Genomic DNA, 15,929 nt, shown 5'->3' on the forward strand with positions numbered 1-15,929 from the left:
AAGTTAGAACTCGCAGATCATAAAACGGAAATTATCCTTCTGACGAGGAAAAGGATTAATACTGTTGTACCGATGCAGATCGGGCAGATAACCATCGAAACAACTAGGAGCACAAAATATCTTGGTGTAACGCTTGATACTAAGCTTACATATTGGGACCACATCCAACGGGTAACAGATAAGGCAGCAAAAACCATGACTGCACTTAGTAGACTCATGGGAAATATCAAGGGGCCGAAATCTAGTAAAAGGCGGCTTCTCATGTCGATTGTTCAATCGATTCTGTTATACGGTTCGGAAATTTGGGCTGAATCATTAAAAATTGCAAAATATCAGAAAAGAATTGCGGCTGTACAACGGAGAGCAGCTTTATGAACTGCTTGTGCATATCGTACAGTATCAGAACCTGCGATTCTAATAGTAGCAGCAGTAGCTCCTATTGACTTGTTGGCCTTCGAAAGACAGGAAATTTGGCTCACACAAGAAGAGCTAGGAAGGAAAAGGGCAAAAGGCTTTGGCTCTTAGTCGCAGAATGCAACGATGGCAAACAAGATGGGAAGATGATTCTAGAGGGAAATGGACTAAAAGACTGATACCTTCTCTAGGCGTATGGGTTGGCCGAAATCATGGTGAGGTGAACTACTATCTCACACAGTTCTTGACAGGTCATGGATACTTCCGAAAATTTCTTCATAGACTAGGGCTAGCAACTTGTCCGGCGTACATATACTGCGGTGATATCGATGACGTATTACATACTTTCTTTGTGTGTGTTCATTGGCTGCCACAAAGAAGATGCTTAGAAGTTATGCAGGGAGAAATGACGCCAGAAGGGATCGTGTCAGTAATGCTACGAAGTCATGAATCTTGGGACCAGGTGGCAGTTTACGTAGAAAATATTCTGCGTCAGAAGAAGAAGGACCTGGATGATTACGACAGACAGTAAAGCAGAAGAAGGAAGATGAAGCACAAGATGCATTAAGCACGACATCCGTCCTGAAGTAATGCGAGAGCGGTTTCCGGGGCGGAGATAAACGTCGTGGGAAAAGGGAGTGTGGTTTTTAGTGGGTATGAATCTCCACACACTTGTTGAGTGCGGACCCTCACAAGCGTCTTATGAAAGATTTTCCACACTCCCTCGCAAAAAAAATAAAATAAAATTATTATTATTATTATTATTATTATTATTATTATTATTATTATTATTATTATTATTATTATTATTATTATTATTATTATTATTATTATCTAACATGAAAGTCAACAACCATATGTTGGATCAGTAATTAGAGTATTTACTGTGAAAGACCATGTTGACTGAAAGGTTTTTACCCATTATTTTGTCAGTTAGGTTATCTGAAGTACTAACTTTGCTACTAATTATGAGGAAAATTCTTCATCTTTACTTTTATTTTGCAGGGACATCTATTGTGGCAGACTTCACTGCTTGCATTTAAATGAACGCTTAGAATTTGGGATGGAGTCTGTATCTATTTTGTCACAATCTTTCATCAATTCAAAGGGAAATATAATAGCATGCCGAACAGCCACGATTGACCTTGGTATCTCAGATACAGATCCAGGACTGGTCCCCAATGGAGCTAAATGTGGTGACAAAAAGGTAAGACTATTAGAGAGATTTTTTCCTTTTATTTCTAATTCTTTGCTACTATATATTTTGGAAAAATATTATTTTTCAAGGCTATCAAATACAAGAGTCTACACTTATGATGTAGTAGTTTTTTCAGGACATTTGAAGTTTATGGACAGGGGATTACATATGGTAGCCAGAATCAGAGCTGGATTTATGTAAACAGGTCAAATTTTGAGGTACAAAGTTTACCAAAATGTGACAAATTATTAATGCTCTTCTATAAAGGAATAACATTTTCATGTTAATTTACTTTACTTTTTAATTTATATTAAATACTTACTGTCTGTTAGGTCATCTAGTTGGAATCTCAAATAGCACCACAAGAGGTTATGCGATTATATGGAAACTACATAAACCAATGGTGGCACCAAGATGGGGAGTGAGGTAGTTTGCCAATGCATTTTTTTTTTTTTTTTACATCACACGGACACAGATAGGTTTTATGGCGATGATGGGATAAGAAAGGGCTGAGAGTGGGAAGGAAGCAACCATGGCCATAATTAAGGTACACCATTTGCTTGGTGTGAAAATAGGAAACAACAGAAAGCCATCTTCAGTGCTGCCAACAGTGGATTTGAACCCTCTATCTGCCAAATGCATAACACTCAGAGGCTCAAGTCATGCTCTGAAAGATATTACAGATGCAAGAATACTGGATCCATCAATAAATGGCAATAGGTAGAATAAAATTGTTACTACATATTATAATTTTTTTTTTTTTTTTTTTTTTTTTTCACATACAGCAAAACTTCTCAATAGCCTTTAGGGATTAACAAAGTATTCATCACAAAAACTGTCTGATATTTGGGAAAAACTACAAAATTTGGGGACACATTTTTTATGTGAACATCACAGCTCTAATTCACCAATAGAAATAAATTTAATACTAGGCCTAATTATACTTCTTATTTGTTTTACCTCGTGGCTGAGGCATCAAGGCTATCTTAATTAAGCTAACTAGTTGATGAACCACACTCTGCCATTCTTCCCTATCCAAAACCTTCAGTGAGATTACTCTGAGAGAAGTCTGTAAAGGGCCCCATACACGCGCAGACTTCTGGAATACTTACCTGCACAGACTTGCCTCTGAGAGGTAAGTCGGAAGTATGCAGGTGCCCACACATGCTCAGACTAAATGATTATTTACTGAGGAGGTTGAATACGACGCGCTCAGCTGTTTTCTGTTTAAGATTATGCACTTCGGATGGTTGAAAAATATATACGGATTGAAATTAATTAGATAGTCGATATAGAAGATGAGTTGTTATTTGGACATAATGTAGCGCTCTGCACAAAGAAGATGCACAAAAAATTATTTCAGTTTTCATATTTGTAGGTTACCACGTTTACATTTATTGCCGCAACTCTGAGATAGCGCTTTCATCGTAAAGTCTCCAGCTGAATTCAAGCAGCGCCAGAATGTCAGAGACTTGCCTGCGGACTTTTTGTTGGCAGACTTATCGGCCATACACACAGAGACATGTCTGAAGAGACTGGTTTGCGCAGACTTACCTCAGACGAAGTCTGCGCGTGTATGGGGCCCTTAAGAGACCATGCAGCACCATGTTCGTCTATCATGTTGGTACTCATCCTCGAGGTCTGGTTCCTAATACAGTAGAGTAATACAAAACAAATTATAATGTAAGGTACATTAACAGAGTACAGTACGGAGAAAATTTTCCTAGATCAAAATGAAAATATATGTCATTAATTTTCCTCTCTACACTTCAATTGAAAGGTCTGTAGAAAATTTTCACAAAGCACAATAATTGTCATTGTACATTAGTGTCGTGCAGTAGACAGAGGTGAATGACACAAATCAATTCTATTTCTCAAGTTTACTTTAATTTGTGTCCATTGTACAGAAAAAAATATTTCCAGTAATATTTATTTTCCTATTGAGAAGCAACTTTTCTGTATACGCCCATTTATTTCAGCAGTAAATTAACAGATGCCTATTATCAAAAAGAGTCTTACTCAGAAGTGTTCATTAGGAGAAGTTTCACTGTATATGATTACTTTGTGCTAGTTTCTACAATTTTTCAAAATTATCCAATTCATTTCTAACCAATTTGGATTGTGTATCCCCTTTAGAACTCACTGACTTGATATATACAAACAGTGTGATTGTTGAGAATATTTATATATATATTCATATGACTCTGGCTGAGCCACCATCAAGTAGCGCCACCTATACACTATGGTTTCTTTTTCCATTCTGACACGTCACGATTGTAATCTCCATGTCTATTCTTTTCACTGCATCCATCTGTGTTTTACATATGTAATAAATAGTGTCATTCTAATATAAACCGTGCTGACCTTATTACTTTCTGAAACATCGTGCCTTTTCAACAGTGATGATGCCCATCGTGCTTTTCAAGTGAGAGCACTAATACATGCACACTATTCCCATACTCCTGGAAGATTTTTCCAAGTCAGTGTGTTTTTTATACATTCAAGTTGTAATTAATGGTTTTATATAGACTACTGGTAATAATATATTTTAACACCAAAATTATTTTAAAAAATCTCTTTATAATCTAGCCTTATAAATATTGATTTTTGTAAATCAGCAATCAACTACCCTTCATCATCAAGTTTCCACTCCAGTTTCCCAGATGTGGTTTACGAGTGGTCTCCATTTTAGTCTATTCATGTACCACTGGTCCTTCAAGACTACATCCCAGTTGATTCCTTTGGATGTGATATCTTCCTTCACTTGGTCCAGCCGTCTCCTCCTAGGTCTTCCAACAGGTCTCTTTCCAGTAATCTCAGTATGCAACCATTGTTTTGCAATTCTTCTTTCTGTCATACGTTTGATATGACCAAACCATCGCAAACGTGCGCTAGTTATGGCCTCCTTCAGGGACTGATTTATTCCAGCTTGTTCTCTAATCTTCTCATTTCTTACTTTGTCTTTCCTAGTCTTTTGAAGCATGCTTCTTAGAAACTTCATTTCTGAAGCCTGAAGTCTGCTGTCATCTTTTTTGGTAGTTGTGTATGTTTCCAACCCATAAGTCAATATAGGGATAAAGTATGTTCGAAACAGAGTTTGTTTTGATCTTAGTGGCACTTGTTTATTCCAGAGCAGATATTGAATTTGCTGATAGAATTGACTGGATTTCTTAATACAGTTATTTAATCCAAGCTATATTCTGTTATCACTTGATATTATGCATCCAAGGTACTGATACTGGTTTACTGTTTTGAATTGAACACCCTCCAGCATTATATTATCTTTACTTCTCTGTCTATTAACAGACATTGAAGGAGTTCTTTTAGCACTTACTTTCAGTCCATATTTTTTCAGATGATCATTCCAGACGTTTAGCCTTTCCTGGACTTCTATCTCACTATTTCCTCAGATAACTATATCATCTGCAAAAGCAAATGCTTTAAGATCCATGTTGGTGTTCTGCTTCACTTCTTTTATGATTTCATCCATGATGGTGATGAATAGTAATGGTGAAAGGGCACTGCCTTGTTGCACTCCTCTAGAAGTCTGGAACCAATCTGAATATCCATTTCCTACTTGAACACAGCTGTAGCAGTCATCATAAAGCATTTTTATTTTCTGAATGAGTTCCATAGATACATTCTTCTTTTTAAGACACTCCCATATAGTTGTTCTAGGGACACTATCAAATGTTTTTTCGATGTCTAGAAACACAAATGTCAAGTTACGATCTTTCTCCCAGTGCTTTTCTAATATAATTTTCAGTGTGAATATGAGGTCTATAGTTGATCTATTTTTCCTAAATCCATATTGTTCTTCTTGCAGTTGGGGCTCAATAATTTTCCTTAATCTTTCCTCAAGAATCTTCTCAAATATTTTTAAACCATGGGACAGTGTAATCCCTCCTGTATAGCCATTGAATTCCTTGTGGGCCAGCAGCTTTAATCCTGTCTGCACTTAGTTCATCAAAGCCAGAAGCTCGTTCATTGCACATACTTTTAAGGGCTGATTCTACTTCACTCCACGTTGGTGGCATTTCTTCAGATATATTATCACTGCAGCTTGACTGAATCTGTGCATTAGGACCAGAGTCCTTCTCTATACCATTGTATAAATTCTCAATGTACAATTTCATAATTTCTCTTATTTCTGTGTCTTCCCTAGTGATGCTCCCATCTGGTTTCTCTAAAGCTGTTATTTGCTCATAATTACTCCTGGTATTTCTAATAACACTATACAGCAATTTGGAATTTGCTTTACTATCTTCTTCCAATTTATTTGTAAAATCAATCCAAGACTTTTGTTTTTCTTCTGCTTCTATTCATTTTACTCGCAGTCTACTATCTCTGTATATCTGTTGTAATTCACTCATTTTTAATTTGTCTTTTTCATCTCCTTTTTGAATTTCTTTATCTCAAGACTTTCTTGCTTCATTTTTCTTCTGAACTTCATCATTCCACCAGGCTGTTTTTCTTTCCTTCAGTTTACTGCTAGTTTAGCCACATATTTCTATAGCAGTTCCAACAAGACATTCTTTGAAGCTGTACCACTCTGTATTTCATCCTTGTGTTCTGTCTGCAGGTATTTTGGAGGCCACCTTTTTTGTATACATCATTTTGTTTTCTACTTTTTCAGTTCCCAGGTTTTAAATTTTCATTTCTTGGTTTTCCTTGGTGTGTAGATTTTCAAAATTATTGATAATTGCGTTAATCCTTGAATATCAAGTTTTATTACTATCCTGTAGATTTCTCTTATCCAGCTGTGAGCTTGCATCCAGGAGATAGTGGGTTTGAGCCCCACTCTTGGCAGCCCTGAAGATGGTTTTCTGTGGTTTCCCATTTTCACATCAGGCTGTACCTTAATTAAGGCCATGGCTGCTTCCTTCCCACTCCTAGGCCTTTCCCTTCCCATCATCACCATAAGACTTATCTGTGTCAGTGCGACGTAAAACAAATTCTAAAAAAAAAAAGGAAGAAAGAAACAACTCTTATAATATAATAGGCTGGAGGGCCAAAGGGCATCCCAGGTACTCTCAATTCTGGACTAGCCGGAACATATCTCCCACCCAAATAGTAAAGAGTATGTTTAACTCCACCAGATTTCTAATTCACAGAATGGCATAACTTATGCTATTCTTCTTCGTCGTCGTCTTCTTCTTCAGCATTTAACAACCCACTGTTGAATGTAGGCCTCTTATATATTTTTACAAGCATTACTGCCTACTGCCATACCATCCCGTTCCAACTTCCTGCCTAAACTCATCCAGCTATCTCTTCTGCAATCTTTCAAAATTCCCCTTCCCATGGCCCCCAGTGAACAATCCATGGGGTCTATCTGTAGGGGTTTTGTCAGGCCAAATGTCCAACACACCACCATTTTAATCTGGCAACTCTCTCCAGGGTGTCTGTCATGTGTGTTCTTCTTCATACATCTTCTAACCTGATGTTCTCGAGACTATCCCAAGCAAGAATCTCTCCATTAGTTATTATAAGTAATGGAAAGGAGCAAACAAGTATCTAATCAAGTCATATATAGCAAGATTGAAACATAAAAATTAATGCATAACAGGGAAGATACAACAGGACAGCATCGGAAGAGGGAGCAATAGAAAAGGAGACAAGGACAAGCATTTAAATGCAAATAAACAAGGATGGACTCTACCTTCATACGCTCCCTTCTTCAAATGACACTCTCTTTCCCTGTCAATCCCAATTCTTCTACATCCACTTCTTCTCATCCCCAATGAGGCCATTGCTCCTTCTCAACTTCAACAGGAAGGTGGGCTTCATCGCTCATTGAAAGACCATGTTAACAAATCTTCATTCTTGATGTGGGAAGTGTAAGATAAGAACAAAGCTAGATTAACACAAGATGGTAGTTTATGAGTACTTGCATTTATAAGAATAATGATTTCTAGGCCATAATTTGTTACTAGCTGAGCACAGTACATGAGTTACACTGAAGAAAATGGAAATTGCAACACCCAGAAGGAGTGGTGGTAAATTGCTGCAATTGAACATGCAGGACGAGTGTTTGATTGTGATTCGATGATTACACTTTCAACCGCACCATATCATTTTATGGTACGTTTGCCTTTTCTGATGTCTTCACATTCCTAGCGAACTCTTGTATCTATGAACTATTACTCTTTCCCATCATGTGTTGTTACCACTATGTAATCTTTCCTTATTCCGATAGATGGCATCTCATACGTTAGCATAGGTCAAAGCATTTCCTTTCTGCTCCGTCTTGTTGGGATATCTTTCTGGTTGGTGGTTTGTGGAGATTTTTGACTTGAGAAGATGGAAGTATTGGATTACCAAGTCGCCTTTGTGGCATATATAAAAGATTTTAACCGATTCAAGATGTCTGTACATATCTCGGCCTTTCGAGAATGTTAATTGCTTATGTAATCGAGGTATTTAATTTTCTTTAATCTTCTCTTGGTTTCATTATTGCTTCGTTCTGTGCTCACTATGGTTTGGTTAGAAAGGCTTCCCTCATTACATGTGTTTCTAATTTATTTGTGTGTTAACTTTACTTTTACCCGCTTCTTTCAGTATTTTCATTTACCGATCCACTATGTTTATTTTGAGAACAGAAGGTGACACGAATTCATGTGTGTGTGTATGAGATTGTCTGCTGTGTGCGGCCGAGACCTTATCTCATGTCACTTCATTAACATTCCACTTGAGCTCATGTTGTATTATTTTATCGCATGTTCTGTATAATTCATATCCACTTCATAGACCTGGTATGAATTCAAGTTAACTACGCAATTTGCCTGCTTCTGTGTGTTTTGGTGTTGGAGACACTCCGTCTCTTTTGATGGACCACTTTCTGGTTCATATTGTCTGAGCCGATAGCGGTAGTTTATTTTGTTATGTGCTGTGTGTTGATGTTCTTATACGTCCCTTTATTTCGGCGACCTAACCCCTTGCTCTCTGTGTGAGCGTGGGTGGTTCTGACATTTGGGTCCGTGATACCTTTTGTGTCTAATTGACTTATTTATTGCTAGTTTCACATTGCCGTCATTGCCTTTCTTGACCTATTTTCTAGTTTAATCTCTTTTATTCTTTGCAGGTTGCCTTTCCATATTGTTTTGTTGTTTGGCATGAAACCAATGTAACGTCCCCTTTTTTATTTGCATTTATTTTTATGAGCTAGGTGCACCCTTCCCTCTTCTCCCATTTTAAGCTCTTTTACTTAATGATATTATATTCTTGGGGGACGTGATTTTTATTGTTGAGAGTTTTTATGTCTTACCTGGGGAATTGAAAGGGAGAATGTTATGATTAGGTGCTGTTACTCCCTAAACTTATGACTGTTTAGACCCGATGTGCTACAAAGAAATGTTTTGTACCCACCTGAATTCATATTCTTCAATTAATTAATATGGATGCCAAGTCCTTATTTCAAACTTTTTGTCACGTCTTTTATGAAGGTAAGCATGTGTGAAGGTGCTGTAATCAATGAGTCTGGTGTATTTTGATTATGGGCCACATATTATTAATATTAGCTATTTGATTTTGGCCCCCTTGTTTTACCTATGCAACCATTTTTTTTTTCCTCTCCATAATAAATTTAAGTTCTTGCCCTTATTACTGTTATATATTTATTTCTTTGTGTCTCTTATATATTTGTTGTCTGTAAGAGGCCCGGGTCGAGTTCATGGCAGGTTTTTTTTGCTAGTTTTGACCATATCCACTGCACTGGGCCTTCGTCGTGTTCCTAGTGTCAGTTCAACATTCAGGTCCCTCCGACCGCAGGTTTGGACAACAATCAATACAGGATGTGCCCACCATGAGCTGCAATACATCGATGAATTCATTGAGACACGGGCCAATAAGGCCCTGGATCGCTTCCTGAGGAATTGTGGTCCATGCTTGCTGCATTGCATGGGTCAGTTGTTCCAGAGTTGTAGGTGGCTGCGGACGGTTGGCCAGTTGTCGACCCATCATGTCCCACACATGCTCAATAGGACTGAGTTCCAGAGATCTGATGGGCCATTCCAAGGTTGTGATGTCGTGGAGAGCTTCTGGAGATGCGTGCAGTGTTAACGAGGGTATTGTCCTGCTGAAACATCCCATTAGCAATGTTCGCCATCATAGGGACAACCACTGGATTGAATACCCTATCAACGTACTGTCAAGCAGTCATAGTGCCCTCAACAAGCACTAATTGTGATTTCACATTAAAGCCAATAGCTCCCCAGATCATAATGCTTGGTGTTGGCCCTGTGTGCTTCTCGACAATAAGATCTGGGCGGCCCCTCTCCCCAGTACGTCGGCGCACACGAATCCGGCGATCACTGCGGGCAAGACAGAAGCGCGATTCATCACTAAAGATGACCCTATGCCATTCGTCCACCCACGTCGATCTTTTTCGACACCAGGCCAGCTTACACGTCCCTGTTGTGGGGTAAATGGAACACCTTCTGCAGGGACACGGGCTCGTAAGCCAGCTGCACGCAGGCGATTACCAACTATTTGTTGTGTAACGTGGGGTCCCACAGCTGCTCAAATTTGTGCTGCTGTTGCATGGGATTCCATCCGGGCCATCCGAATGATGCGGCGATTCTCTCTCACAGTTGTCTGTCACGCTGGGCCTGTGCCAGGTCTACGAGTGTGGGTACCTTCATTTGACCACTGCTGCCATACACGTTGTACCGTAGATGACTGTCGGCCAACACATGCAGCGACAGTCCTTAGCGATAATCCAGCCTCACACAGCCCAATTATCCGAGCCCTCTCAAATGACGACAGTTGTTGATAGCATGTTCTGCTCTGTCATCGAGGCATGTTTGACGGGGAACACTTCACTGCACAGACTGCAAGTCAACTATGCTACACCAGAGTCCATATACTGGAGTTGATTCCACCACGACCAATCACGTGGGGAGACCTGTAGCAACAATCCAATGGGTCTGAAACTTTGATCGTTTACATACCTACATGGCATCGTTCCATATCTTGAAAATCAACACAAAAAACCGATGCCTTCATGGTGCTGCAATTTCCTATTTCTTAAGTGTATATGCCTTGGTCTTTAGGCCAACTAGTATAATATACTTGTTGGACAAAATAAATCCAAGCTTTCTGAATGTTTCCCAACCTGGCCTTATTCTGCAATAAATTTTTGTTATTTGATTGTTTACTTACTTCAGTTTTATGGCTGACAGTTTCCAATTTCAATTTTAACTTGTTGGTTTTCTGTACTTAGGATTTTAATTTTGCAGTAATAATTTCCAAAGCAATCACTGATGAAGTGACCAGTAGCTCTTGGATTGTAGCCTTCAGATTTTATAGGTCTTCAGTCATAATATTATCAGCAAACCAAAAGAGCCATTAATTTTACTCTTTTGAAATTACATTCCAATGTTTCAAACAAATCTTCCACGGTGGGGATGAACTACTTTGGAGAGATTTCCTCCAGACGAACACTCTTACCCACTTGAGTCAGCAGCATATGCAGACGGGGGCTAACCACATGAAGCCCCCACCAGTTTTATAAAAATATTTTCAAATTTTTAATCAGATTTAAAGCATAGTCTCATCCAGCTGAAGCACTCTCCATGCTTATATAAATATTTTTGAATTTTAATATTCCATGCATGAAGAAACAATCCAGTGCTGGTCTCTCTATTGACAATGACCTCATTAAAGATTCTGTTAACAATCCCTGAAACTGAACTTACTGAAACTAAATCCATATCACAAGTGGCATATAAACATAGATTACTTTTGTCCTACAGAGAAATGTATTTCTTTGCTGGCAATGTAACACAAGTATTGTTCATTAGAAGCAGCATCGCAAATCAAAAGTTTTCCATCTACCTCTTAAAAGGGTGTGTTGAAGTCAGCTAACTCCACCTAGCTGATACATGTACCATATACAGTTATAATGTTATTGATAGCTCAGTCCAGCTACTGTCAATCAATTCAGCTTGGTAGTGAACTCAAAATAAGTATTAAAAGATTTCCGATTTCTTTGCAAAAAAAAAAAAAAAAAAAACCTACAAACTAGCAGAAAATACAGAGACAGGATTCTGAACTAGGCATCTCTCCCCAATTTTTGAATCCTCAAATGCTATCAACACAAGCGTGTCACAGACATCTTGCATGAAAGTTAGGGGTGAGCCCTCCCCATCTTTAATTTCGGTCCCCACATCAGAGGAATTAACCAGATGTGATTGAAATCCCTGTGCTGGTTGGGAATCCAATTTGGGACCCTCTGAAACAAGGACTTCAACACTGACCATACAGCCAAGGAGCTGTACAGGCCAAAGTTAAATAATAGAAAGGAATAACCATTATTATTAATTTTTTTTTTTTTTACAAGTTGCTACGTCGCACCAACACAGATAGGTCTTATGGTGACAATACGATAGGAAGGGGCCAGGAGTGGGAAGGGAGTGGCCGTGGTGTGAAAATGGGAAACCACAGAAAAGCATCTTCAGGGCTGCCGACAGTGGGGTTCCAACCCACTATCTCCTGAATACTGGATACTGGCCACACTTAAGTGACTGCAGCTATTGAGATTATTATTATTATTATTATTATTATTATTATTATTATTATTATTATTTTCTTACATCCTGGTGGGGTTACAGGTGCAAACTATCACACTTGTGGATTTGAGCCTGTTTTACTGCCAGATGCCCATTCTGATGCCAAACCTATGTGGAGAGGTGTATTCACCATTGCATATTACTGTGGCGGTGCATTATGTAAATATGTGGAGGAGTGTGTTGGGATAAACTTAAATACCCAATCCCTGAGTCAAAGGAAAAAAAAAGGATATGATTAAAATCCCTGACTTAGCCAGGAATCGATCTTGGGACCCTCTGAACGGAAAGCCACAATGCTGACCACTGAGCCAAGTATATGTTTTTGATAGCAGTTTAACGTCGCACTAACATATCAAAGGATTTTGGCGATGCAAGGATGGGAAAGGGCTAGGATTGGGAAGCTAATGGCCATGGCCTTCATTACAGTTCAGTCCTAACATTTGTCTGGTGTGAAAATGGGAAACCATGCCAACCATCTTCAGGGCTGCAAGCTCAGAGCTATGTGCCACTAATCACGTGGTCAACTCATTTGGTTTCAGCCAAGGAGCCAGACAGGAAAGAATAATAAATAATAGATGAGGGAAAATATTGCAAAGATATATGGAGGAAGTTAATTAAGAAAATACTAAACGTCTAACAACTATAACAGGAGAAGAGCAAAAACAGGGAAAGGCCAAACTTACATAACAGTGAGTTTTTAAATTCTCTGTTAAATGACAAGGGCTTAGAGATTGAAAAAACAGAGAAAATAAGAAGACTTATGCAAGGAGTTGAAAAATGTCTTCTTCACAGTGATATTTATGAAGAAATCAAACAGCTGAAATGAGAGAAGACAGCTAATTGTGACGGGATTTCATTGGGAATATTAAATGTCATAGAATGAGATTCCATTTTGACCACAGCATGAACAGTGAAACAATACAACAAAGTGGAGAGAATCATTCATAATACCAATATATACACTTAAGAGAATGGAAATTGCAACACCATGAAGGCATTGGTCGTTTGTGTTGATTTTTAAGATATGGAACGATGCCATGTAGGTATGTAGACGATCAAAGTTTCAGACTCATTGGATTGTTGCTACAGGTCTCCCCACGGAATTGGTCGTGGAGGAATCAACTCCAGTATACGGACTCTGGTGTAGCGTAGTTGACTTGCAGTCTGTGCAGTGAAGTGTTCCCCATCCAACATGCCTCAATGACAGAGAAGAGCATGCTATCAACAACTGTCGCCGTTTGAGAGGGCTTGGATAATTGGGGTGTGTGAGGCTGGATTATCGCTAAGGACTGTCGCTGCACGTGTTGGCCGACAGTCATCTACGGTACAACGTGTATGGCAGCAGTGGTCAAATGAAGGTACCCACACTCGTAGACCTGGCACAGGCCCAGCACAACAGACAACTGAGAGAGAGGATCGCCGCATCATTCGGATGGCCCGGATGGAACCCCATGCAACAGCAGCGCAAATTCGAGCAGCTGTGGCACCCCATGTTACACAACAAGCAGTTGGTAATCACCTGTGTGCAGCTGGCTTACAAGCCTGTGTCCCTGCAGAAGGTGTTCCATTGACCCCACAACAGCGACGTGTAAGGCTGGCCTGGTGTCGAGAAAGATCGACGTGGGTCAACGAATGGCATAGAAGATAGGAAAACTTAAAAGGGTCCACCTTTTCAATGTTATAGTTTATTTATAACATATATTTGCACTTGGAACTAGTTTTGATGCTGTTTGGTGTCATCATCAGCCAAAATGTGGGAAATAGGCTAGCATGTAGACATTTATATTACACAAGGCGTTACATTAAACAATACACATCCTACAAGGAGACAAAAACAGGGACGAATACAGAAACAAATGAATCGTTGAGAAAGCAAAAGTTATACATATTAAAAACAACCCTAACCACACATCCTGCAGTGCGAAAATATTCGCCCTGAATGATTCCTGAATACAAAACACACGCGCACACACTTCTGAAGAGCCAGCAGGCAGGAAAAAGTAAAGTGAAACCTTAAGAGTTCTTCTGAGAAGAGTTCATCATTCCTTCCATGCTCCGACCAACTAATGAAGTCTCCCTTGAGTTCCCGATAAACATACACAACAGGAAACTCTCCCTCACTCTCAACAATAGCCATAAAGACCAACGGTAAATTTCACTTTAAATATTGTGCAGAGACGTGAAAGCATGATCCTGAACATGATATAACTTCTTCATTTAACCCAATTTTTTACACAAGGTGTTACATTAAACAATACACATCTTACGAGGAGATAAAAACAGGGACGAATGTAGAAACAAATGAATCGTTGAGAAAGCAAAAGTTATACATATTAAAAATAACCTTAACCACACATCTTGCAGTGCGAAAATATTTGCCTTGAATGAATCCTGAATACAAAACGCACGCGCACACACTTCTGAAGAGCCAGCAGGCAGGAAAAAGTAAGGTGAAACCTTAAGAGTTCTTCTGAGAAGAGTTCATCATTTTTTCTATGTTCTGACTAACTAATGAAGTCTCCCTTGAGTTCCTGATAAACATACACAACAGGAAATTCTCCTTCACTCTCAACAATAGCTATAAAGACCAACGGTAAATTGTATTTTAAATACTGTGCGGAGATGTGAAAGCATGATCTTGAACATGATATAACTTCTTCATTTAACCACCTTTGAAAGTCTCTCTCTATATTACATAGCTTCATTAACACCACCATTCTGTAGATGCACAAAATAATCTTGTAATCTTCACAGGTCCGGTATTCAGCTCGACAAGAATATAAAATTGGTATTAAGGAATACGTTTTTGAGAGTTTGGAGGTTGACTGTGCCAGTATTTGTGGTGTATTGTTGCAGCGTTACGTGTAGGGTGGGGGCAGGTTTCTATGATGTTTATTGCGGGACATAAGGCGGTAAAGCTATGGCGCGAGATGAAGAGGAACAGAGCGTGTTGGATAGTTTAGGTCTGGGGAGCGGCCATTGTTGGATTAGGAGGGGAGAGGGAAGGAGCAGTAGGGGAGGAGGAGTGGAAGGAGGGGAAGTATGGAGGGTGATGTGGTGAAAGTGTGTGGCGTGACAAAGTATTATGCATAATCTGAAAGACAGATCTGTTTTTCGGGATATTCATGTTTTTGAAAAATTCAATGAGAAAGTCGAATAGGATCTTTGGTTTCTCTGAGATATCATTTAAGTTTAGGTTGGGATTGAAATATTGGTCTAAATGAATATAGAGGTTTTCAGTGACGTCTAGGAAAGAACCTTTGTTTAGAATATCTAATACCTCAAGATCTTGATTTATTTCAGTAAAGTTGTGCTTAAATTCTTTTATATGTAGGCCGACCGCGGAAAAACGGTTGTGTTTTATGGCATTGACATGTTCTGCATATCTGATTTTAAAGCTGCGTCCTGTTTGCCCTAGGTAAGAACTTTTGCAGTCTTGGCAAGAAAACCTATATACACCTGACTTAGAAAAAGGACTACTTTTATTTATTGATGAAGAGTTGTGTAGGATCTCTGTGCTTCTATTGTTAGTACGAAAGGCTATTTTAACGTTGTGTTTTTTAAGAACGTTAGTGACGTTGTAAATTTCTTTATTGAAGGTAAATGTGGAAAATGTGGCAGTGCTAGTATTGTCTTTTATTAGGGTGGTTTTTGGGCGGTGTCTGAATTTATTGATTATTCTTTCAATAAAGGATTCATTATATCCATTGAATTTTGCTATAGAGCGAATGGTGTTCAATTCTTTA

The 15,929-nt window shown here is 38.9% G+C and overlaps 1 protein-coding gene across 2 annotated transcripts in view; it reads left to right on the plus strand.

The window, feature by feature from the left end:
• The window catches only part of LOC136877420 (zinc metalloproteinase-disintegrin-like 4a), a 194,720-nt gene that overhangs the window by 143,379 nt on the left and 35,412 nt on the right, over positions 1–15,929 (plus strand). For both annotated transcript variants that reach the window (XM_067151441.2, XM_067151443.2), the window contains one exon: positions 1,420–1,621. In XM_067151441.2, the coding sequence (XP_067007542.2) occupies positions 1,420–1,621 (202 nt within the window). The remainder of the gene's footprint in view (positions 1–1,419; positions 1,622–15,929) is intronic.

Source organism: Anabrus simplex, chromosome 7 (genome assembly GCF_040414725.1).
Source record: "Anabrus simplex isolate iqAnaSimp1 chromosome 7, ASM4041472v1, whole genome shotgun sequence".
NCBI classification, from domain to species: domain Eukaryota; kingdom Metazoa; phylum Arthropoda; class Insecta; order Orthoptera; family Tettigoniidae; genus Anabrus; species Anabrus simplex.